Source organism: Sphaerodactylus townsendi, linkage group LG14 (genome assembly GCF_021028975.2).
Source record: "Sphaerodactylus townsendi isolate TG3544 linkage group LG14, MPM_Stown_v2.3, whole genome shotgun sequence".
Lineage (NCBI taxonomy): Eukaryota > Metazoa > Chordata > Lepidosauria > Squamata > Sphaerodactylidae > Sphaerodactylus > Sphaerodactylus townsendi.
In genome coordinates, this window is record NC_059438.1 from 7,379,557 (window position 1) to 7,406,102 (window position 26,546).

Below are 26,546 nucleotides of genomic sequence, written 5' to 3' on the forward strand. Positions count from 1 at the left end.
ATATCCTTCAGAGAGAATTATTGTGCTTGGAAGCCAGCCTCTCTCCCCCTCCCTCCTCAGACAATTGTCAGGGAGCTGCCTTAAGAAGCAGGGTTAAATCTAGTCACAAAACCAAAATGGAATGTTCTTCGGAATATGTCAGAGGCTGGAATCTCCACTTGTTCCTGTGGGGCTCTGGTTTGAACAGTTTGCTTTCTTATTCCAGAGATTTCAGATGGGTAATCAGAGTCTCTTTGAGCATGATTTGTGTCCTTATCGAGGGCTGCTTCCTCAAAGGGGTTGTTCCCCATTATGCATTTATTGCCACTACAGACCTTTGTACTTGGGGATTGTCTGTGTTTTCCTCCATATCATGTCATTCCTGCTGTTGATACCACAGCCACCAGCAGTACTGTTGCCATTTTTTAAAAGATTGGTATTGAGAGAACCAGTGTGGTGTAGTGGTTAAGAGCAGGTGCATTCTAATCTGGAGTACCGGGTTTGATTTCCTGCTTTGCCACTTTGAGCTGTAGAGGCTTATCTGGTGGACCAGACTCACTTGTGCACTCCAACACAGACCTTGGGCTAGTCACAGTTATTCGGAGTTCTCTCAGCCCCACCCACCTCACAGGGTTTTTGTTGTGGGGAGAGGAAGGGAAAGGTGATTGTAATCCCCTTTGAGTCTCCTTACATGAGAGAAAATGGGGTATAAATCCAAACTCTTCTTCTTCTAAAAACCTGCTGGATTACAAAACCAAAACCCTGCTGAGGGCAGGGAATGGTGGAAGTGAGGGGATACAGTAGAAAAATGGAGCCAGTGTGGGCACAAAGATCTGGTTATCCACACCCTCCCTTTCACACGACAATTAAACCTGCTTGGAGAGTGAACTTTCTGGAAAGATTGTACCAAGCCAGGTTGGGGGGAGGGGCACAGGGAGATAGAGACAAACTGGGATCGGGCATAATTGTACAATGACATCATGCAGAAGACAGACCTAAACATCTGCGTGGACACACCAGCATTAAAGGCTGGTGAACATTGTTACTGGTGGTAACTTCTGGTTGGCCAACAGAACCTTCACTGACTTGCTGACATCACAATGTAGCAAAACGGGCCAGGGCACTAATCTGCCTCTGTGTCTGCTCAATCCTGCTTCCCCATCTATGACCTGAAAGGGAAAGAAAGTCTATGGTGTTGGTCATTCTCCAGACTCATCTCTCCCGATGTGGTGCTGTTCTTCCTGAAAAAATGGTTTTGTATTTTGATTATGATATTACTCCTATAAGACTCTATCAGTAATCATTATAAAGCAGTGGTTCTCAACCTGTGGGTCACGACCCCTTTGGGGGTCGAACAACCCTTTCACAGGGATCACCTAAGACCATCAGAAAACACATATTTCCTATAGTCTTAGGAACCGAGACTCAAATAATTTTATGGTTGGGGGTCATCACAGCATGAGGCACTGTATTAAAGGGTAGCGGCATTAGGAAGGTTGAGAACCACTGTTATAAAGGTAGAATAGTTACTGGGGGCAGGGTTTGAGGAGGGAATGGGTCTCCACAGGGTATATTGCAAGAATCCACTCTTCAAAGCGGCCATTTTCTCCAGGGGAACTTAACTTGGTCATCTGGAGACAAACTGTACTAATGGAAGATTGTCAACCCTACCTATTAGAGTTGCACTGTTACACTTGGAAGAATCATTTTCGAATACCCAATCTGCCAAAGATGCTTGCTGCATAACTTTGGGCCAGTCATACCCTATTTGACTACCTCTCAGGATCGTTGTGTGGATAAAATGGAAAAGGGATAATGTTGTAAGCCACATGGGGTCCTCATGAGGAGAAAAGTGGGGTCTAAATGAAGTAAATAAATATAATTTCCTGATGACTCCTAAACATTAAAAAAGTTTGGTGCCTGTGCAGCAGAGTACTGATGGAAGAGGGTTATATAGTTTGGAGAAGGCAGATTGTATTGGATGGCTTTGGAGCAAGGACCAGACCAAAATTCTTCTATGGAGTATGCTTAAAAATGCAGGGGAAAGTGGATTTATCCCCTTGGTGACTAGGGCAGAAAGAAAAAAAGTAGCCAGACTTAACTAGATCCCTTCAGTTTGCACTGATACAAGGAATTGGGACAGGGATCATGGCCCGCTGGTAGAACACCTGTTTTGGACACAGAAGGTACACAGTTTAACATTTGATGTTTGCTGAAAGCATCTCAGATCATGTGTGGGGAAATGCCCTTCTCTGCCCAAGACTGTTGAAGAGCAGCTTCTAATCAGAGTATACAGTACTGATCTAAATGAACTAGTGTTCTGATTTGGCATAAGGAAACTTCATAAGTTTATTAAAGTTTCCTGGTAGGACTGTGGCTTGGTGGACAAACCCATGTTTTTGCGGAGAATGTCCCACATTTCGTTTCTGGTATCTCTGTTTAAAAGATTCTCAGGAAGCTGGTAAAGAGAAAAGACCTTCTCGGTTGTTGCCAGTCAAAGAGTTGCTGCCAGTCAGAGCAGGGAAAGCAGATAGCCCAGGCTGTGACTGGGGGAGGGGAGCACTCACCTAACGGCCATGAGTTTTAAAACGCTAACAAAAAATGCTCCACAGCAGGCCTGCGCCAACACAGTCCCACGTGGGACTGTACAGAGGCCACGACAATGAACATTGTGTATCTTAAAGAATCTATTTTTAAAAGTTATTTTAAGTCAGTTAAGTTATTTTCATCTGATTTTCTTTAGTTATAAAAATATTGCTTTCCTGTCCTCGATGTTGATTGTACAGTAGTGCAATGCCTTCATTAAAACTAATGAAAATGTTGCAAAGGGAGTCAGCATGGAGTAATAGTTATGAGTTCCAGTCAGGCCCCTTCCACACATGCACAATAATGCACTTTCAATCCACTTTTAATGCATTTTGCAGCTGGATTTTACTGTGCGGAACAGCAAAATCCACTTGCAAACAATTGTGAGTGGATTTTGAAAGTGCACTGTACTGCATGTGCAGAAGGGGCCTCAGAGTATGATCTGTGGACATAGGTTCAAGCCCCTACTCTGCCATGAAAGTAGCTGGAGGATCTTGGGCCTCTCTCTCTCTCTCTCTCTCTCTCTCTCTCTCTCGTTTGCTTCTTTCTACCCCTGTTTTTCCCTTCTTTTTTCACCTTGTAGACCAGGGAGTGTTAGAAGATTCCAGTTACTTAAAACATTTTACATTTTAACATAATGACCACTCTGAGCCTGGCCATTAGACTGGGAAGAGTGGGAGATTAAGTTTAATAATAATAATAATAATAATAATAATAATAATAATAATAATAATAATAATAATAATAATAATAATAAATGTTTTGTTAAAGTTTTTCAGTAGATTTTTCAGTATGATGTTCTTCAAACTCAATAGGGGGTATTTTAGTATTGCAAGAACATGTGGAAGGACAGATTTAGACTTTAAAAAAACTTTTACATACACAAACAAATCTGAAGGAGAGGAAATGGGTTTAGTTTTGTTGGGGGCATTTGCAATGTAGAAGAGTCAAGAAGGACCTCGGCTTTCCCAATCTTGCCCTTCAGTGGGTGTCTACAGCATCTGTTGATTACCAAGCAGGAATTGCCAGGGTGGCAATGGGTTCAGGTCAGCAGTGGGGGCATATCTACGAAAGGTGGTGCCCAGGACAAGCACTGCCCACCGTTGAGCTGTGCGCCTCCTCTCCCACAAGTCCACGTGGAATTCGAGGTTGGAGTACAAAGTTGGACTCTGGACCTGGGCCCAGCCTTGAACTCCACCCCCATGGAGTTCAGGGGCAGGGCGCTGTTTGATGGCGGGGGCAAGGCTTTTGAAGTGGTGACTCTCAACTTCCTGGAACCACCCCCCCTGCCAACAGCAGCACCCAGGGCACAAGTCCTGGTTAGCCCCGCTTTGAATTCATCTTTGGTCAGCAGCTCATCCCCAGCTCAGCAACCACTGACTTTTCCCCCAGTTGACTTGCATGGTGGAATTGCCCTTGGCTGACCTCCAGGTGTTTGGCATCCATCTCTCACACAAAATGTCAGCGACGGGTTTTTGTTTCCCTCCGGCTGCCGTTAAGAGCCGGGCGAACTGTGGAGAGAGAGTCTGAAATCACTGCGATAAAAAGAGAGAGAGAGAGAGAGAGAGAAATGCCTGGGAATTTAAGCTGGCAGAGAAATAAGACCTACAATAACAAGGCTTTGGGGCGACGTTCCCTGCCAGTATGTGAGATTTCTTTTCTTTTCATCAATGGGGTCGGAGCGGAGCATTAAACTCAGCAGCCTCTCCTGTGCGGAATGCCCCAAAGCCTTTCAGCTCCGTGACTCATTCAGCTTCCCCTCCAGTTAAGAATAACACATGAAGCTGCCTGATACTGAATCAAACCCTCGATCAGTCAAGGTCAGACTGGCAGTAGCTCACTCAGACAGAGGCCTTTCGCATCACTTTGTCCTTTAAACGGAAAATGTTGGGGATTGAACCTGGGACCTTCTGCAACCAAAGAAGGGACTCATCCACTCCATAACAAGGGAGGGAAGAGTAAGGAATCATACAGCCTTGCAGGCGTTTTGAAGTGGGTGAAAGGCAGGACTCAAAGAGCAGAGGCGTAGAGGGGTAGGGGAAGTGAAAAATGACACATCTGATGCAACGTCCCCTAGTTGGACTTTCGTAATGTGTAGGTGGTGTAGTGGTTAAAAGCAGGTGTATTCTAATCTGGAGAACCGGGTTTGATTCCCCACTCCCTCACCCGAGTGGTAGAGGCTTATTTGGTGAACCAGATGTGTTTCCACACTCCTACATTCCTTCTGGGTGACCTTGGGCTAGTCACAGTTCTCTCTGGACTCTCTCAGCCCTACCTACCTCACAAGGTGTCTGTTGTGGCGAGAGGAAGGGAAAAGAGCTTGTAAGCCATCTTGAGTCTCCTTACAGGAGAGAATGATGGGATATAAATCCAAACTCTTCTTCTTTGTTCTAGTAAGTCTTCTCTGCACTTGTTCCAATACTCTGCATTCCAAAATCACACTGAACCTCAAAGGTGGAAGCAAAGTCAGTAAGTGTGAACACCTTGTCTCAAGGAACAATTTTGGTTTCGAACCCACAATGTAGCAGAAAGTCTTCTGGTTCACCACCATCTTAGCCCATCACTCTATATCCATGACTGTACATCTTATGCATATTTAGGAACCGGCATTACTTGGCCAGGGATTGAGAGATAAGGCTGACAATCTCAGGGTGAAATCCCACAGTGCTAGGGCTGCCAGGTTGCTTGCAGGTGATGTTCCACCCCCTGCATCCAGCTTCCTGCTCCTGCTTGGGGGAGCTGTAGAAGAAAAATGGGAGAGAACCAGCATCCCTAAACACCACGGCATCACTTCCAATGATGCCATGACATCAGATGATACTTTAGAAATCCCCCGGATCTTGATGGTAAAAATAATAGAGGTATGAGAAATTCCTAGAGTGTCACCTGACATCATGATGTCATTTTGGGGTAAATGACTGGAAGTGATGTTACAGTGCCGCACAATGCTGATTTCACGCTTTCTGTATCCCAATGCTTCCAAGGGTTACTATTCGAGATCTGGCACTCCTTCAAAGCACTGGGGCGAACATCTCAATACAAGCACCAGCAGGCAGGGCCAATGACATGATCTCTGTCTCACATTAGCCACTTCAGAATAGGACTCAAAATCATGTGCTAACGTTGCCAGCTTTTAAAGAACCCTGTTTAATTTAACGGATGGCAGGCTCAGCTGCAGTTTTACCAACTTTTTTTGCCGTTGTTGACACCTGTGTGTTCATAGCACAAAATAGCACAGAATAGTACAAAACCAAGGCTTCTTTTACAACTGACAGGGCCGGAGGAAAAACTCCAGTTAAAAATTAATTTACAAGGGTGTAATCAGGACTCAGCTGCTGAGCTCTGCGCTAAAGGCTGAAAGTACCTGATGCAATTGCAGATGCGAGAAATACACACAGTTTGGTGTGCCTTGTGGGAATCTGAAAATTACCCTCTGTCCCCCTTAAGTGCTCTTTTTGCGATGCATCCCCATTGGCCAGCCCCTGGTTATCAGGTGATGGGCTGCTGAAGGAAAACAAACTTGTTTATTATTCTCCTCTGAACAGCTCTGGTTGTGCTCCAGTTATGTGTGCAGGAAGGCAAAGGGAGGGGAGGATGGGGAGTGGCAGCGAATATGTTGCACTTCTAAACGCCCAAGACCTGGTGCCTTGCCTTTCCCGTGCACGCACTGCCTACAAGCCAACCAGCTGCCGATATGGATTTATTTGCACAAGGGCTGCACTTTGGAATCCAGCGATGACAGCCCCTCCTATCTGGTGGAAGCAATTATTTCTAGTCTTTTGGCAGCTTGTGCATTTGCCGCAGCGTCTGCTTTAGTTCTCTGGCAGCGCGGCATGAGCTGGCGACAAAGGAACATCCGCTTTCCATTGTTATCCCCAGGCAAAGTTTTGTCATTCAGTATCAGCTCTGCGTATGCAGGCAGGCTAGAGTTGCCAACTCTTGGTTGGGAAATTCTTAGCTGTTTGGGGGTGGAGTCTGAGGAGGATGGGATTGGAGGAGAGGGGCTTCAGCCATGAAGTCCATCCTTCAAAGCGGCCATTTTTCTCCAGAGAAACTGATCTCTGTTGTCTGGATATCTGTTGCCATTCCAACGGATCTCTGAGCCCCATCCCCAAGAGTGGCTATTCTAACCCAGGCACTCCTTGGAAATGCAAGGGGCTGAGTGCTCCGGCCCGGTCGCCCATGGCCACCATAGTGCACAACGCAACACACTTTCAGATTTACTGCCAATGTTCATGTTTGCCCTCAATGACTCTCAAGACTATAAACTTTTTTTAAAGTCTCCAAATTCTATGCCTAATTATTCAGTGGGAAAATTTGCAGATCCCCTCTCCCCTGCACACACACACAGACAGGCTTCCCTAACTTTGCAAATGGGCTCTTCCAGCTCAGCTGTGGCTTGACAGAGTTTGTCACGTGTTCCCAGACGGGAAGTTCTTCAAATTCACCACAGGGACTTAGTGCTGGTAGGGAGAAGCACATTGTGCGGTGAGGAGAGAAGTATGGTGTCTTAGAACAAAGACTGCTGGGAAGTATAGTCCTTGCCCCTCCAGGAGGAGCTGGAATCTGAGTCCTCCTGAACGACTGAGGACTACACTTCCCAGCAGCCCTCACTTTTTCTGGTTCAATGTTGGGAACACTCTCCTCAATTTTACAGTAAGATGGATGATTGGTTTAGATATTTGTACCCCCACATTTATTTCAAGCGGGGATGCAAAGTGTCTTACGTCATTATTCTCCCCTCTACCTTTTCATTTGTATCCTTACAACAATCTTGTAGGATAGGGTAGGCTGATTGAGAATGAGTGGTCCAAGGTCACCTTGGCAGAGAGGGAGACTCAGACCTGGGTCTTCCACCACCAAGTCCAACCTTCTGTGTACTCCAAAGAGGACTTTTCATCTGTCAAATGCCTGTTTGCCTTTCTTCCCCCATTTTTGAAGGCTTTTGACTTGAGAACAATGTTCCTTGGTCAGGGTGGAAAGTACCATCATGCTGCAGCCAAATTATGGGAACACTGAAGAGTTTTCAAGGCAAGAGACAATCAGAGGTGGTTTACCATTGCCTGCCTCTATGTAGCAGCCCTGGAATTTCTTGGTGGGATTCCATTGAAGTACTAACCATGGGCAACCCTTCTTAGCTTCAGAGATCTGACAGGATTGGGCTGGCCTCTAGACCATCCAAGTCAAGGCAATGTACCCAAAGAGACGCCAAATATTTCTTGGAGCCATCTTTGAAAAGAAATCCACACCTGAGAACCGTTTCATACTCTGTCCATTCAAGCGAGATAGGAATGAAAAAAATGTACATGTTGTCAATGGGCAGAAGCGGTAAAATCAACACTGATTACATTTGTCTTGCATTCTGGGGCTTTTATGGCCGCTAATGACAGCTTATGGGTTTATATAAGGAGGTGAGATTGTTATGAGGAAAAAAGGCAAAGCTGCTTTCAACAGTGGGTCTGGTTTGAAGGCTGACTCAAACACACACACACACACACACACAATAAACCACTAATCTTTAACACACTATCCTGAATTTGAGAGATGGGAGTGAAGTGAGAAAACTGAGGGGAGAATGCATCATCTGTGCCCCCCCTCCCCAACTGCCACTTCTCCTCGGGAACCTTTAAGAGGATTAACGGAACAAGTGTAATTCATCGGAATGGCATTACGTAACATTAGCAGAGATCTAATGAGAGTTCTGACTTTTAGTGTATCATGCGATGAGAAGGATGCGCACAGCAATGAACACGCTCGGCCCCTGCCACTCAAAGCAGCAGACGTGACTCCTGTCTGACCCTCCAAGGCTGGCTGGTGCTGTTGGCCACCCCGCAAGCCCTCTGGGCTAGCTGGCAGAGAGAGTGCATCTGTGATATATTTGAATGCGTTTTAAGCTTTTTTTAGGGCATGCCTTGGTTTCAGACGTAAAGTGTTTGATAGTGAGTTTAAGTCTTCCTAGTGATCTCTGGGAATTTAAGTCTAACAAATGGAGACTAATTGTAGGGCGCTGAGATCTCTAATAGAGAAAGCTCAGCATCTTTTGCAGGTGGCAGTTCAAAGGTTTTTTGGGGGAAAGCCCTTTCAAACCACACCCAAAAGCACTTTGTCTCCATAGCTCAGCAGAGTTGAAAACTGACATGGCGTGGGGGCGGGGGTCAGGGAGGGCGGAGCAGGGCAGGGCAGGGAGATCAGGTGGCTGGATGGGAAAAATAAACTGGTTCTGCACGGTGTTTGCACGGTAGCAGGTTCACAGTGGGATTTTTTAAAAAAAGAATCGCCAAACGGACATTTTTTGAAAATTCTGGGATGAGGGAAATATTGTGGGACAAATGCACTTTAGGACCGGGAACCATGTGAACTTCTTGGCCAAACTGGGATATTTCCCTTGCTCAACCCGGGATATTTGGACTGTGCAGAAACGACCCGTGGCAACATAAGCAAATCCATAGGCCAGAACATGTTCTGCAGTAGATTCGTGTTTTTGTTGCTACACACTTGCCACAATCTTTGCCAGGGTAAATATCAAAAGGTAGTCTACATGCATCCCCACTGATCTGTTTAGCAGCACATATCACTTTGTGTTGCTACAGGATATTCTTGCTCAAAGTGCTATTAAAGTAGCTACACTAAGACCTGTTGCCTGGTTCTTTTAGCACTGGAAAAATGATGATTTCAAGAGATCCTTGTAGTCTTTGGCCTCTCCTGACTCCTTAGTGCTCTTGGTTTTTCTCTAGTCACTGCAGCCTTGCAGGTCATCTTCCACCTTTCTCGAAGGACAAACTGCTTCTTGGGGCATCACCTGCTAGTAGAGTACCATGTGCCTTTTGCACAATAGATTTGTCGGATGAAATTAGGGTCAGAGGCCCAAGTTGAAGGGCTGGAATCTTCCTTGTTCCAAACCTGAAGATAGTAAAGAGGCAACACAGTATTGCTTTGACTTAAAAAAAAAAAGACTCCAAACAGCTCATCAAAAGTAAAACTTGTTCTTGGACTGTACCACTTCTGGCCACAGAGGGGAGATAGAAAGATTCCCACGTAGAAACCAAAGGGGAGGGTGCTATCTGAGGATGCTATCCTCTACACATCTAGATGGAGCACTGAATTATGCCGGGGCAGGGGAATACTTGCAGTCTGAACAGTATACTACCTTAAAAATTAAGATTTAAAAAAATCTGATCACAAATTTTTGCAGTTCAAATACAAAGTAAATGTAAAAAACAAGAAACAAAAGACTGCAAACTTTGCAAGAACAGAGAATGTGGGACCTCATAATAAATGTGTTTAAATTTTGAAGGGAGTTTATTCCCCACCCTTTTGGAGGCAGGTTTTTTTCTAATCTGCATCAGCCACTGTAGATATGGAACTGTTGAGTCAGATATCTAGGGTAGATTGGCTTAGTTACATTCAAGTTGAAATATATAATCATTTGTCCCTATCGTAAAAGAGCTTGGACACGTTGGTGAAGAAGAATGAGGAACAGATGGCATCAAAAGAATAAATCAAAGTCACCCTGACAAGTACTAAGTGGTTGTATAGTGTATAACATTACTCTTTTTGGTAATTTATACTGAAAAGGTATCAGATATGTTTACCGAATAACTGTTTCCGATGTGCCGGAAGTCTACAATTGCAAGTTAATTGAAATGGGGGTAAAAAAAAAAAGGTGAGAAATTTTCCACGCAGCTTCTCTAATTGCTACAAAGCCTTTGGATTGCACCAAGGAGCCTTGAGAAGTATCTGTTGACCTCTACTAGTACAAAACAATTTGCACAAGAAAAATACACCTATGAGGATCTCTGTCCTGCTACTCCACTCACTGAAGTTTGGAGATGTCCTCTAGGTAGAAGAGTAACTTATGTTGGAGGATGAGGCCTCTATTGAGAAGTCGGGTGTTTTCCCTTCACTACTGGGAACAGAATGCACATGAAAGGACTTTAAAGAAGCATAAAACAGACAATTAATTAGAGCTATTTTTTAAAAAAAAAACTACTTAACCAGCTCCCCATGGTACTAAAAGCCAGATAGAGGAGGAAGGTCTTCACTGACAGACTGTGCTACATGGAGCCCCCTCACAATGAAAGATGCAAGAGAACTGAGTGGCACCACTTAAAATGCTCCAATTCTGGTGGTAGGATTACCAGGTTACCCATGATCACCAGCAGGGGAAACCACTGAAGATATGGGGATGGAGCCTGGGAGAACAGGGACCTCAGTGGAGTACCAGGCAATGGAGTCAACCCTTCAAAGCATCCATTTGATCAAGGGGAACTGGTCTCTGTAGGCTGGAGATGAGCTGTAATTCCACAGGATCCCCAGGTCCCACCTGTAGGCTGGCGTTAGGCTTGGTCAACACCCTAGAAATTTGGTAAAATTTGATTTGGATTTATTTGGGTATAAAATTATCTGTATGCCCGAATAAGACAAATAACATTTTGGGGTGTTTTTTGTGTTTTGGCCTGCAGGGGGCACATTTTTAAAGCTAGTGGCACCATAATTTCAAGGTATCATCCAGATACTGTCCTGATGATACCACCCCAGTTTGGTGAAATTTGGTAGAGAGGGGCCAAAGTTATAGACCCCCAAAGGGGGTGCCCCATTCCCCATAGTTTTCAATGGGAGCTAACAGGAGATGGGGCCATCCCTTTGAGGGTCCATAACTTTGCCCCCCCCTGAACCTAACTTCACCAAAATCAGGTGGTATCATCAAGACAGTCTCCAGATGATACCCTGAAATTTTGGTGCCGCTAGCTTTAAAATGTGCCCCCTGCAGGCCGAAATACAAAAACACCAAAAAATACCACCACCACCCAAAGCCCAAATACCTGGCATTCGAATTTGTTCATATTCGGGCAGGACATATTCGGCCGATTTTTGCCCAGACTCAGGCCGAATACGGTATTTGTTGTACCCGAATCTCCAAGCCTAGCTGGCATCTCTATCTGGTGGCCACCATTCTATTTGTTGACTTTTGTTCCGGGGATAGTTCATTGGGCTGGCTGGTTGTCTTGATTATGGTCAGAGATCAGCAACCTAAGTAACAGATCAGTTGAATAAGATTAATTATAATTAAATTATAATTAATTTAAAATGTAGCAATTAATTAATAAAATAGAATAAAATTTTGTTGAACCTTGTCCGTGTTTCTCCGTCTTAATAAACAGGTGATCACATGGAATCATGCTACTTTACATGTAATTTCATTGTGTCTGTCATTGGGAAGCAGAGATACATTAGCTGGTTATATGGAGGTAGGTGGCTCGATCATATAGAATGCCAGAGAACAGCAAGTTCTCACAATCTTTACAGTCAACCAAGTTCACTCTGAGTGGAAGTCCGTGCACTAAGCTTTGTAATGTGAAATGCTTAAAACCACATCAAATACTTGAAAAAAATCGAAAATCACATGTGTCCATATAAATATGTTCATGTCCCTTTTCCCCTAACCATGCAAAATTTCAAATTTATCTATGTGGCATGGAGTTGGGAACTTTGCTGTAGGGGGCAACTTTATATGAGAAGCTTGACTGGGCCCTGTTTTCTGTAAATTGGTATCTCCAAACTTCCCACTGTAACTTCCTGCTGATGTGAATGGGAACTGTAGATTTCACAGTCCAAATTGAACTAGAACTCCTAGAAAACAAACCCAGAACTCACATCAATTCCAACCATCCAATAAATTCTGAGTGCTGGCTACTAGTCTTCTAATACCACATGATACAAATACATTTGAAACACTGCATTTGTTAAAACTGTGAACAAATCAGCAATTGTGAACATACACTGTACTCAGCTCAAGAGAAAGTGAGAACTTCAAGCAGAGGGCTCATGCTGACCATAAATATGACAGAAGCATGCTTGCTTTTTATAGAAACACTTCTGGCCAATCATATTTGGCATGGTGTCCCACACAGAATCTGCACTTTTCTGCATGACATTAATGCAACATGGCAGGTAAGAGGTTAAGTTCATTCACAAAATTCCAGAGTGAACAAGTGGACCATTCAACAGCCAATCAGAAAGAAAGAAAGAAAGAAAGAAAGAAAGAAAGAAAGAAAGAAAGAAAGAAAGAAAGAAAGAAAGAAAGAAAGAAAGAAAGAAAGAAAGAAAGAAAGAAAGAAAGAAAAGTATTCTTGGGTTGAAATTCAAATCCATCTAAACAAAGATCAGAAAATGTTCCATGTGCATTCTCAGCATTGAACAGACTAACAAAAGATAATCTGTGCTGCTTTTGATCAAACACAGTTTTTTCGCTAAGTTTCATTTAGCAGCTAAAACTAAATCCGCATGGGATAGTCTATAGTTTGCTATCCACCCTTGATCCAAAAATGTTGTTCTGATTCAAATAGCACAGTGCATCTGAAGGATAAGAATGAATGGTGCTGGGCATTAGTTAGACATTAATGGCCATCTGGGAAAAGGTGATAGCAGAGGATAATCCAAGACAGTTTATCCGATTAAGTTCTGTTTTGCAATTATTTATTCGGCCCACGTTCAGCTCTCCAAAGAACTACTATTTGATGTTCCCTAGCTCCCCTGAGAGAGAATGTTGGTTTTATTTTATCAGACACAGAGCCTGAAAACTGTCATGGTCAGGGTTGCCAGGTGCCCCCCTTGGCAGCCGGTGGGGGCTGGGGGCTTACCAGCAGTGAGGAAGGCCTACTACAGTGTTTCAGCCATGTCACCAGTGATGTTACTTCCAGTTAACACTAGAAGTGACATTATCATGCAGGGCCAGAGCGAGGGAGAACTTCGTCTGGGGCATGTGCATGACCTATGCCCCTGCCATGCCCCTACCCCGCCCCGGAAAGCCCCCTCCATGCCCCCTCCATGCCCTCACACCAGTGCTCACCCCCACCCCCTTGGCGCTATGCCACTGTTATCATGTCACTGACTGGGGGGGGCAGTCTTGTATTTGTGCAAAAACTCTATTATAGAAACTGCTTTTACAGTAGTTTTTTGCCCAGAAACTAGTGTATTACCACACTGTCAGCGATGTGGTGCACTGGAAGTGAAATTGCTGCATCACCAATGACATGGCTGAAATACCATAGAAGGCTTCCTCTACTGCCAATTAAGTCCCCCTGATAGCCAGCTGATTGGGGGGCGGGGAGGCTGATAATGCAAAATCTAACACTGAATGGTTGGCATCCCTGTGGATACCTAGCTACACCAACACAATAGGGCCAGTGATGACTGTGAAGTAGGATTTTGACTTTGGATTTTTACAAACTACTATCTGCAGGCATTGCAAAAAGTGAACAACCAGGGTTTGCGGTATTTAGAGGTTGCTCTAGCAACCCAAAAATGGTATGCAAGACCTGGCAGTGTTCTAACATGGAAACCAGAGGCCTATGAGAGTTGGGAAAAGGACAGATGTAGGATAAGGAGGGTCTCCAGCAGTGGTGGGATCCAGAAATTTTAGTAACAGATTCCCATGGTGGTGGGATTCAAACTGTGGCATAGCACCAATGGGGCTGGGCAGGGCACGACGGGGGCGTGGCTGGGCATTCTGGGAGCGTGGCTGGGCATTCAGGGGCGGGGCATTCCTGGGTGGGGCTGTGGCAAGGACGCAGTTGCTGCACCGGTCCTTGGGTGGGAAACGAATGCATGCAGGCGCAGGGTGCCACACACGCCGGTGCACCTCCTGCTAGACTTCTTCAAGTTCTGCGCGCTACTGCTGAGAGGAGGGGTGTAACTAAGGCAAAAATCACATGGCAAAATCACCAATTAGTAACCCCCTCTCGGCACGCACAAATAATTAGTAACCTACTCTCAGGAACCTGTGAGAGCCTGGTGGATCCCACCTCTGGTCTCCAGGAATTGTGTTCATGTGACATGACATCCATCCATGCACATACAAGGTGAATAGGTGCAAGTGTGCTGCCCTCCCCATTTATGACCTGAGTTAGCCCTGCCTCTTGTTGTGCACAACCATGGGCCATCTGAACAGCTTTGTTCCCAGTCACAAAAACCTACACATGCATAGGCTCATGTGCTTGTACATGCATAGGTGCCATGCCTATGTTTGGGGGTGGGGCAGAGCCAACATGCTATATCACAAGGAAGAGGCAAGACCCCCATGCTTGCCTCTTTCTCAACAATGTGAAGAAGATCTTAGTATACGGAGACCTTGGGTGTCCCATCTCTGTGAAAGGTCTAAGAATTGCTCTGCTGATCACGCACTTGGTGTCAAGGTCCTCATTCTACCCAAGAGGAGGTATCATTTTACCTAAATTGGACAGGTACTTGCACTTCTGTCATAGAGCTGAAGTATTCTTATTGATCAGTGTTGAGGATGGTGTCTTTCCAAGGGCACACCCTTTGACCACTTTGTGCATGGACAGGCACCTTGTCAAAATGTGCCAGTTTGCTGAATTATATTTGGGGAAGTCACCTTGCCAGAGGACGGTACTATTGCCAGGAAGTGACTTTGACTATATTTTAAGGGTGCAGTTGCATCGCAAAATGCAAATTGATTTGAAAGCCCCAGATTGTACTCTTCCTGTCTAAGCAACTGCAGTGAATGTGGCAGGAATGGCCACATCGAGCGGACGAGAAGGAAAAGGCCAATTCTGATTTGCCTCTTCTGCTGGCCTTGCTCTGGCTTGACTCCTCCACCTGCCCGCTTCCCTCCCCACCCATTGCTACACTTTCTGGAGGGTGGGAAAGGTGAGCAGTCAGACAGGTAGGAGTGAATGAGGGGAGGGAAAATCTATCAAGCCAGTGGGGAGGTCAAATGGATGAGGAGGCAGCAGGCAGAGAAGACAGGTGCAGGATGAGAAAATGGAGTTGTCACAGTGCAGTGGCACAGGGCAGGAGGCAAGCAGGAGCAAAGAAAACCCCTGCGATTCCTAGTTTCTTATAAGCGGAATCCTGAATGCAGAATAAATTGCACAAATGAGCAAGACAGGACTGGATTGATTGCTCAGAACGTTAAAGGTTGCACCTTGCAACATTGGAAAGTGCATTTTGCTCAGAGCTCCCTTAGCCATTGGAAAGTCCCAGACTCTGATCAACTTTGACCTAAGAGGGCTATTTAGAAACAGGAGCAGCCGAGACTGCTGTCGCTGGAGGAATTTCTTGAAGCAAAATGCAGGTTAGGTGTTCAAAACAGCTTCACTTCTTGCCGTTGCATCAGAAGTCTGATGTAACATTCCGATATCTGTGGCAAAGTGAAGCTTTCAAAAGAGACCCTTGCCTGCCTTCTCTTACAGTCCAAGGCAGAGGGCTGCAGGCTAAAAAGCAAACTGTGCCACAAAGCTTTTGTTCACAATAATATATGCAAAACTAGTTCCTTTCAGACGTGCGTTTTTTGCTGTTCACATTTTAACGAGGCACACACCCGTTATTACAAAGGTTCCCCTGAAAAGGCAAGCCTTGATTGGCTCCTTTCTAATGAGAATTCTCAGAGTTCATGCCAAGTTGCAAAGTTTTACCCTTTGGTTTCTAAAGCTCGTAGGGTGCAATTTTCAGAGGGATACTGAAACTTCAGATGTGTTGCACGAAGGACCCCTTAGTCTATTTCTTGCCTACCTAATCTAAATTTTAATGCTGTTTTAATTGTTAAATGTCTTATAACGAAACTGTACTGATGTTACATAATTTTATTGTTCATTAGTAATGTATGGTTTTGTTGGTCTACGACATTATTAAAATTTGAATTGGACGGAATAGTTACTTTCAGAGTGTTTGTAGGGGAGATTTTAATAGGAGAAAAGCATCAGCTGTGATATAAAGAGGTAGGGGGCGTGCAAATATTCCCTATTTTATTTCTTTGTAGATTAGTTTCTATTTTGCAAAGAGTTTCTGTTTGTTTTTCTGTGTTAGTTTTATCAACCCATCTGTATAGGAGGTATATGTTTGTGTGTTTTTAAACCACAGTTTATATGCACACAGTAAAGGTAGTTCCTTGCGTAAGCACTGGGTTATTACTGACCCACGGGGTAACATCACATCATGATGTTTACTAGGAAGACTATGTTCTACAGCAGTGGTGGTGAACCTATGGCACTCCAGATGTTCATGGACTGCAATTCCCATCAGCCCCTGCCAGCATGGCCAATTGGAGTGCTATAGGTTCGCCACCATGGAGATATGGTGTTAAATAGTGCTGGTGGTGAGGGGGTGCTGAAAGAACAGAAAAGCAACAAAGGCCTAGGGTGGTTCGCCATTGCCTTCCCCAATCATCTACCCCAGGGGTAGGGAACCTGCGGCTCTCCAGATGTTCAGGAACTACAATTCCCATCAGCCCCTACCAGCATGGCCAATTGGCCATGCTGACAGAGGCTGATGGGAATTGCAGTTCCTGAACATCTGGAGAGCCGCAGGTTCCCTACCCCTGATCTACCCTTTACCCCCAGCAAGTTGGGTATTCAATTTTACTAACCTTGGAAGAATGGAGGACTGAGTCAAACTTAAGTCAGCTACCTGAATAATGGCCTCAGAGCGTGGTTAAAAAATCCGCACATTGGGGCCATGTACAGGTAGAGTATTTTTCTAAAAGCTGTGGTGAGCCATTAGAAAAAAAGGAAAAGGGAGAATGTACAGCTATTATGAGGGTAAAGAGAAGAGGCAAGGCAAGCAGGACAGAAGGCATGGGGAAATCGCTCCCTTGTTAGTCCTCATGGTCCCCCAATTTTGTGCTTATAATACATAATATTGATATTCTTATCACACAAATTTTATTGGAAATATGTTCATTTCATGGGGAACAATCATATGAGAATACACACTGCCACAAAAATAAAGAATCATAGGTTCAGTTTGTACACGGGAGAACAAATTGGGGATTTTAGAATCTTAACTGCTGGGATGAGACATTTAAAACCAACTATACACAGGATCTGTTGCATTAAAAAAAATTCTACTTGAAGGTACCTTTTCCAAATTAATGTGCCTAATTGGCTATTGGACATTATGAGATTCACTGTGCAAATAGTTGTGCTTCTCTTTGAATACATGTTCAGGTAGCATTTTGTATGTTCAGGTCGCATTTTGTAATTAATAAGCTAGCAAAACATAAAGGGGGCTGTTTATCATGAAGCTTTCTGCAATTCTACAACCTGTATGAGGATTTTTTTTCTTATCCTGTGATATCAGAATCATTGAACCAATTGCAGTTTCAGGAAGTACTGATGCATTAGATCTTCATCGAGTTTGGAAGTTTTTGTTCATTTATTTATTTTGCAAATTGGGATAAAAATGAATGTAAAAATGCAATGTTAACAGAAACAAATATAATACAATGATTTCAACATCCTGGGGTTGCTGCTGGTTCCATTAGAAGAAGAGATTGGATTTATACCCCACCCTTCTTTCCTGTAAGGAGACTCAAGGTGGCTTACAAGAGCTTTTCCCTTCCTCTCCCCACAACAGACACCTTGTGAGGGAGGTGGGGCTGAGAGAGTTCTGAGAGAACTGTGAGTAGTCCCGTGGTGGCGAACCTTTGGCACTCCAGATGTTATGGACTACAATTCCCATCAGCCCGTGCCAGCACTGCCAATTGGCCATGCTGACAGGGGCTGATGGGAATTGTAGTCCATAACATCTGGAGTGCCAAAGGTTTGCCACCACAGGACTAGCCCAAGGTCACCCAGCAGGAATGTAGGAGTATGGAAACACATCTGGTTCACCAGATAAGCCTCCACCACTCAGGTGGAGGAGTGGGGAATCAAACCAGTTCTCCAAATCCACCTGTCCTTAACCACTACACCACTCTGGCTTGGCTCAGTTCAGCTCATTTCAGCCTACAGCTCAACAAGAGCCAAGACCATTTTGGGTTTTGCTCTCTGGCAACTTCTCCTAAATACCTAAAAACACAGAAGGTACAGAATCTTAGACCACACCTTTAGTGGGCAAAAAGATGTTCCCAGCCTAGTTCTACTGCTTACAGTATGGCCGTAATATGCAAGCATAAGATGATCTTTCTGTGACATCAGAGTCACTCAGCCAATGACATTGAGAGAGTCAAGATAGAAGATAGGAACATCAGGAACGAAGTTCAAGAAGGTCTGAATTTGGGATGAATTCAGCATGCAGGGAGGATTCTCAGGATGACTTTTCTGCAAGTTGATCCCACAGAATTCATCCTGAGTTGGCTTATTTATTTCTTGATATTTAGTTGATTTGTGTCACAACTCCATAGAACTTGCTTGAGGCAGCATACGAAGTAAAACACACAATTAAGAACGTAACCGCCACTGAACTGTAACGATTAATAAAGTATTAAAAATCTATCAAGGGCATAAAAACCTGCCTAAACAATATAACACCTTCAAAAAATGTCATGTAAAACACTTCTCAAGCTAAAAGCAGATGATAAAAATTAGCTCTAAATGAACAACCCCCTAATAAAAAGCCTGGGTCAAGAAATGTCTTCGCCTGGTACTGAAAAGATAACAGAATAGGTGGCAGGCAAGTCACAAGGGGAAGAGCATTCCAAAGGCAAGGTGCCATCACTAAAAAAGCCCTACCTGTAGGAAACCACCTCTGGCCACCCATCACCTGTGATCGCCTGGGAAAAAATGATTGTGAAAAGAAGCTCTTCTATCCTCAAAGTGTACCTAATGGTACATTTGAAGGGCATTGCCTAAATCTAGGTGCACAATGAAGCTTTCCGGTGATTGCTCAGAAAAATCCATTTGTTCTTCTATCATCCGACATTTTACTGTGCCTTTGCTCCAGTTCTTTCATGGCAGCACATTACGAAAGCCTTGTTTCTGGGTGTGATGAATCAGCTCTAAATTTGAATCATTTTCAAAACCCAGAGATGGTGTTTCTAAGGGGTCAACCCTTTGGGCTCTGCGAAAGACAGCTGGGCCCCCTTTCTTTCCATTTATATCGCAGTAATTAACAAAGGCTCTCTGATCAGAACAGGAGTTGATCATGTGTTTAAATGATGTGCATTGAGAGACAATGGGATACAGCTGGTGCCCCACACCCTCCGCTACATGTATTCTGCAGCATCAACCAGCAAAGTAATAAGCAGCGATTGATACAAACTATAGCTAGGACTTGAAGGAGGCAGGAGCAGAGGCATAGCAAAGGGGGAAAGCACTTGGTGCACTGGTGCGTCCTCTGCCCCGTCCCACCCTGGAATGCCCCCGCCCCAGAACGCCCCCGCCATGCCCCTGGAACACCCTCGCCACATCCCCACAGGAGCGTGCACCCAGTGTGTCGCACACACACCCTCCCATCCCCCTGGTGCTACGCCTCTGGGCAGGAGAAAGGGAGAACATACCAGTGGGGAGCAAATGAAATTATACACAACTGTTGCTGTGAGAGCCACTTCACTGAAATGCTGCAAATATGTGTTTGGCAGATTGATCGTTTAATATTTACACTAATCGAAACCTGCTGTTGAAAAAATTAACCATGCCTGGGGTTTTTTGACCCATATTTGAAATTAACCCCATTATCATTCTTGGCCCCCTGTGAGGCTTCCATTTTGCTTCCAGTGGTTGTACCATGAATCAGCATTGTATAACCAACCCTTCTTCGGAACAGATGGGATATTTGTGGACATTCCGTGAAGTTACAGATGCTACAGCTGGAGGGTATAAAGGGTTCAAATTCAAAGGACAGCCAATTTTTTAATTGATTTGTCTGCTGTTGTAGCTTGCGGTGTCCAAATATCTCAGTTAGGGCTCAAACAGATACAGGACATTTTATTTACTTATTTATTTACTTCATTTTTTTACCCCAGTGGGGGCCCAATGAGATTTACATTGGTCTCCTGTCTTCCATTTTATTTCCCATCACAACAGTATGAGATAGCTTAACCTCAATATGGTGACTGGTCATCCAGTGAGCGTCAGTGACAGAGTTGGGGGCTCAAACCTTGGTCAGACTCTAGGCCAGGGGTCTTCAAACTATGGCCCTCCAGATGTTCATGGACTACAATTCCCATCAGCCCCTGCCAGCATGGCCAAGTGGTAGGGCTCATGGGAATTGTAGTCTCTGAACATCTGGAGGGCCATAGTTTGAAGACCCCTGCTCTAGGCTGACACTCTTACTGCCTTTCCTCTCTCTATACTTCAGGTATACAGGACTATTCTTTCCCTCTGTGATGTTTTCCTGTCCTAAAACATTACTTTAGAGAGCTGCTGTCAGGGCAACTAATGGCTTCCTGGAGCCATTTTAGGTCAGAAAAGTGGCACCCAGGAGGAAGGCTTAACTCCTGCTTCTCATGCTGTGGCCTCAATCTAAGGTGTCTGATGTTTAGAGGAAAAAATACTGCTTGCTCTATTCGTGGGTTTTCCAGTGTCATCTGCTCAACCCCTTATATGTTTCAAATCTACCATTGTAAGAAGTAGGTGGCTAGTATGAACAATCGCCAAGAGCCACACGTTTAAAAGCGATACGTGAGCAGTGTTGCCAACCTCCAGGTCCCTGGAGATCTCTTGGAATCACAGCTGATCTCCAGATGACAGAGGACAGTTCCCCTGGAAACAGGTACTGCTTTGGAGGGTGAATCCTATGGAATTATATCCTGCTGAGGTCCTTCTGCTCCCCAAACCTCACTCTTCCCAGGCTCTACCCCCAAATCTCCAGGAACTTTCCAACTCAGAGTTGGTGACTCTAGTGTAGGGGTGGCCAGCCTATGGTGCTCCAGATGTTCATGCACTACAATTCCCATCAGCCCCTGCCAGCATGGCCAATTGGTCCATGCTGACAAGGGCTGATGGGAATTGTAGTCCATGAGCATCTGGAGCACCATAGGTTGGCCACCCCTGCTCTAGTGCAAACTCAGTAGGTCCTACCAGTAGGTCCTCTTTGCAACCTCAAACTGAATTATCCTGGTTAGGGTAATAAAGGTAGGGTCAGCTTTGTCCTCAGCTTGCTCAGCTGGATTTGCTAGTTGGGAGCAGAGAATGCTACTCAAGGCCTTGGCTCTTTGGTGAACAACGCCATATTTCCCTGTTGTGAGATTTTTTATTAGCAGAAGAATCAGACATTAGGAGATTAGGAAATTGGGAAGGAGCCTCTTTGGGATCTTCAGCTGTCTTTTAGGTCTTTCTGGTTTAGAAATCCTGTTCCTGGAGTCCCATCACACTGTTGCGTCATCCCAAGAAACTGAATCCAGGATGGGACAATGCAGACAGGATGGAACCATTTGACCAGGGGCCGACTCAGTTCTCATTGCTTCCCCTTCAGTTCTAGCCCAGAAGGCACCCACAGCTTTCTTCCAAATTCCCCTGTTGTGTTTCCAAAGTGAAATTGATGCATTAAGAATCCTACAGTCCATCAGATCTCAGCAACTAAGTTGGGTCTGTACTTGGAAGGGAGACCTCCAAGGAAGGCTGCAGAGGAAGGCCATGGCAAACCCCCTTGCTTAATCACTTGCCCTGAAAACTCCATCAGGGGTCAATATAAGTCAGCTGCAACTTGATTGCTCCTTACATGCACACAAGTATTTTGGCTCACAAAGTGATTCCATAATCCAAGGAATGTTGTTAAGATTGGTGTTGTTAGGGCTGAGTAGCTGAATTTCTTCATTTATGGGCTGCCTACCAATTTCTGCTTTTGCCTTTTTAAGTCATTCCACCATTCACCATTATGACCTCTTCAATTACATGCTTCTTCCATTCCTGCTACTTTTCTGTTTTATTTGTATGTTAAATCTTCTCATGGGGTTCCTCCATTGCAAGGGCATCTGCCATTTTGTGCGTTGCTGTGAGGAGTCTTTAACTCCTATTTATAAGGCCCATGGGAAGGGCTTGTCTTTCGTTTTTTGCTGACTTGTGTTGGCAGAATAAAAGTGACATTCTGAAAAGGTCACACTTTTGTACAGCTGTACTCCTTTAGCGACCACATTTCACAAAGTAGAACCATTACCCAAGATGCTGTGCTGTCCCAAAGGATGTAGTTAGAAATCTGCTGTCCAGGTACAGGGATTGTGTTTCTCTTTGAACCTGTGTTTGTGAAGACAAGGGTGGTTGGCATCAAATCTTGTACAACAATACATTTGTTTTGTTTAGTTCCCCCCAGAGTCTCTGCTACCCTGGGCACCACCTGCTTTTTGTACCAACAAGGCTTCTGTAATATGTTTGCTTATTCCCAGAAATGAAAATTGGTGAAGAGTTCTGGTGTGACCGTTTATCATTACTGTTGATTTCATGGCACACCTATTCCCCATAGTCTGGCTGTGTTTTGCCCGAACAAAACTTGATGACTTTTTTTTTAAGGGCGAGCAGACATTGAGGTATGAATTCATTCCCTTGCCTTTCTCCCTATATCCATTGCCTGACTTGATAACTTTTCCACTACTGATGAACAGTTAGCATCAAAAACGTAGAAGAACCGTTTAGGTCCAGATCTTTTTACGTGGTGTTGTTTTGAATAGATCACTTATTTAAGCAGTTTCCTTACTTCTTTTAAATACCTGCTATGTTCACAGACATAGGCCGTTTCCGGCGACGTGGGCAGACGTGGATGGCAGCCTGGAAGGACGGTGTAAAAGCGGCGTCTCCAGGCCACCGATAACACAGGGGCGCAGCTGCATCGCGAGCCCAGCTGCTGTCTCTCAGCGCCGCTCCGCCACGTCGCCGGAGCCGGCGTTTCCCCAGAGCGCTTGGAAGCGCTCTTTTTAGGGAAACGCCGCCTCGAAGCCGCTGCCGAGCAAACAGCAGCAACTTCGCGACGCCTCCCCCACCCGGCACTTACCTTGTCCCCGGGCCTCCGGTGGCTGTCGCCCGAGGAGCCTGGGGACACTCTGCCCTGCGATGCAGCTGGAGCAGGCGCGCAGAACCAGGGGGGGGGCGTGTCCCCAGGAAACGCTTGGCGACAACGCCCGAGGCAAGGGACAAAGTTATGCAGCGGGTTGGCCGGGTGCCGGCGCTCCGCAGCGCCGGCTGCCCGGCTGTTTCCAGGACCGTCCGTGTGGACGGTCCCAGTGTCGTCGGGTTGAAGGCGTCATAGCGCCCGACCCGGCTGCTTCACGTAACCGTGGGTATGAAAGGGCGGCCATAGTGGTGAAAGGGGATTTTTTTATGGTGGAGAATTATGGTGGTCATCTTGGAAAAATAGTTGTGCTGGGCAGATCTGGGGTGGTCACACAGGTGGAGTTTTGAAACCAAGACTTGGGAGGTGGAGGGCACAGATCTTCTTTTTTTTGCCAGAACTTTCTTACCCTAACATGTAAATGAAAGCAGCTATGCCACAAATGTTAAGGGCTTGTGTGTGTGTTTTTTCTCCAGTGTGGCAAATGGTTGCTCTGACTACAGCATTGAACGCAATTGCAAGAAGGGGCCTTCAGAATGCTAAATGCAGTCATCACAAAAGCAGTGGAAAGCTTTCCATGTTGTGAAACGGAGGCTGTGGTCTTAAGCATGCTTACCAGGGAAAACAGCCAAGATGATTAAGGGGTTGGAGTACCTCTCCTAGGAGGAATGGCTGAAGAGCTTGGAGCCTTTCTATTTTGGAAAAAAAAAGAGATTTATAAAATTATGCATGGAGACAAGACTGTACATACAGGGAACTTTTCCCTCCATCCTCTCAATAGTACAACTGGCAGACAAATGCTCACTCTTCACTCAAGGAATAATCAGGCTGTGGAATTGACTGCCTGTAGATGTAATGATGACAACTACCACAGATGACTTTAAAAGGGGATCAGATGTTGATGGAAGATAAACCATGGCTGCTATCCTTGGGGGCCAGAGGGAACCTCTGTATTTAAAGAAAGAAACCTCTTAATTTTAGCACCAGGAGTATTTTGCCAGGCTGCAGCCAGCAACCCCTGGAGCATTTTGGGCCCAAGGACAGGCATGTTGGCATGATGATGTCACTTCCGGTGAAAACTGGAAGTGATGTTATGGGGCGCTCAGGGATTTGCAAAAACTCTAGGGTGAAACCAGAGTGTTTTTGCAAATCCTTGACTGCCCCATGGCATCCCTTCCACTTTTCGCCAGCATGTATCCCCCAACTGGGTACCATTTTCTCCCATCGGTCTTTCAGGTCACAGCAAGCAAAGGTAGGGTTTGCCAAGCCTGGATAGGAAAACATGACCTTTCTTCATGTCACAAGAAGGTTTTTGAACCAAGTCCTGCTCCAATCGCTGTACCACACAGATATAGCATATAATATCATCAAACATTCAGGAAAACGGGGGCGGGGACACTTCCTGGCTGTGTCTGTGAGTAGCCTCAGAGACTTCCTGCTGAGCTTACAGCAGAAGTGAGAGCTAAATATGGAAATTCTCATCTCTTGCTCCAAGATCCTGACTGCTGGACCCACATAGTATTGTGGTCAGAGTGTCAGACTGGGATCTGGGGAACCTAAGTTCAAATCCCCAATCTGCCATGGAAATAAGAGTCGTTCAGCCATGGAGTTGGCTGCCTAGGATAGCCTATAAGTTGGACTAGATGGCCTATAAGGCCCGTTCCAACTCTGTGATTCTATGATTCTTTGGTTCTAAGTTCACTGGACGAGTCCCTCTTGCTCAGCTTATCCTACCTCACAGGGTTGTTGTGGAGATAAATACAGAGGAGGGGAGACTGATGTTGTAACCTCTTTTAGGATCCCGCTGAGATAGAAATACCTGCCCCCTCAATTAAACTTTGCAAAGGAGCTCCAAGTAAGCTGTTCTCCCAAGGTCCCCCCAGGGACGGCCAACGAAAGCTGGAGGGGATCGAGCACAGCTGGCTACCTTATCTCTCCTGTAACTAATTTTCCCTTGGGTTGAGAGGGGGAGGAGCTGGGATAATTAGCAGCTAAGGAGGTACGAGATAAGCAGAGGTAAACAACAGATGGAGAAAGATGCCTGGAGGATCTGCAATCCCCTGCAGCTTTCTCTGCTTTGCTCAAGGGATTCTTATGATTTCTTGGCCATGAGAGATTCTCAGCCCAACATGGCAGAGCTCATCCAAGTCACGTTGGGTGTGGTCAAGTGCCCGGCCACTCCCATAGGGGAAGACCTGGCAAGAACCTTTTCCTTTTCAAATTTTAGAGCCTTTTTTCCCCCTTCTTTCTTTGAAAGGATCATCCATGAAGATGGCTTCTCTGGAGAAGATGTGAAGCAGTACAAGCCTGTGGTCTATAGCAACACCATTCAGTCGCTGGCAGCCATTGTTCGTGCGATGGACACCCTGGGAATCGAGTATGGAGACAAAGAGAGAAGGGTGAGTCAGCATACAGGAGATACCGGTGAACAAATGCTCTTCAGATGGCTAATACATAATGGGGGAGAAGACACACTTTAGTTTGTATATTCATAAGTGTATATGAGTTTGCGTATTCATAAGTGACAGAAGAGTATTGCCACATTCCCTACAGATGTAACTGATGTGTAGTTTGCCTAAATTGCACAGGTCAGTAAATTATTACATCAGTTTGCATATGCTGTCATGTAATTACCTGCCCACAAACAAGTGTGCACCTGATGCTTTTGAACCAATGCCTTGTGTGACACTGTCAAATGGTGTGCTACCTAAGTAAACTATACAAGAGAGGGGGACAGTTTTGGATAGCTTAAATGCTGAATGTTTATGGGAAACAGCAGGGTGGAAACAATGGAAGGAGCAACCTGTCATTTGTAGAAATGCATTGTACAAATCTGAATATTTCTTCAGTGTTAGAAAAAAAAATCCCTATCTGTGAAATGTTCCCTTTCACCTGCAGAATAAAATCAGACAGCCTAGCAAGCACTGTAGCAGGTAGATCACCTGATTAAGTCCTTCAGGTGATATCAAACTCTAACAGCAATATTTGTGGAAACATTCTATGATTTGTACTGAACGGGGTCTGAGCAGGAAATCCCTCACACAGGAGAATCTACTTCAGCTACCAATGTAGCTTTAAATCTGTGTGTGAGAAAAGTGCTGTTGGGCCCAAAGAACGGTCTGTGCAGCTTGAGATCTTTTGATGCTGTAGCAGAGAGAAGTTGTGATTGGGGATCACTGGGCCAAATCCAGCCCCCTGAGTGGTGCTTTGTCGACCTTTCCCACTGCCAGTTTTAAAGGGTTTTGTAAGAGCAACTCTGG

At 45.1% G+C, this 26,546-nt stretch overlaps 1 protein-coding gene across 3 annotated transcripts in view; it reads left to right on the plus strand.

The window, feature by feature from the left end:
• GNAO1 (G protein subunit alpha o1) overlaps positions 1 to 26,546 on the plus strand; it is a 170,822-nt gene that overhangs the window by 42,921 nt on the left and 101,355 nt on the right. For all 3 annotated transcript variants that reach the window (XM_048515433.1, XM_048515435.1, XM_048515434.1), the window contains exon 3: positions 25,544 to 25,685. In XM_048515433.1, coding sequence (XP_048371390.1) covers positions 25,544 to 25,685 — 142 coding nt within the window. The remainder of the gene's footprint in view (positions 1 to 25,543; positions 25,686 to 26,546) is intronic.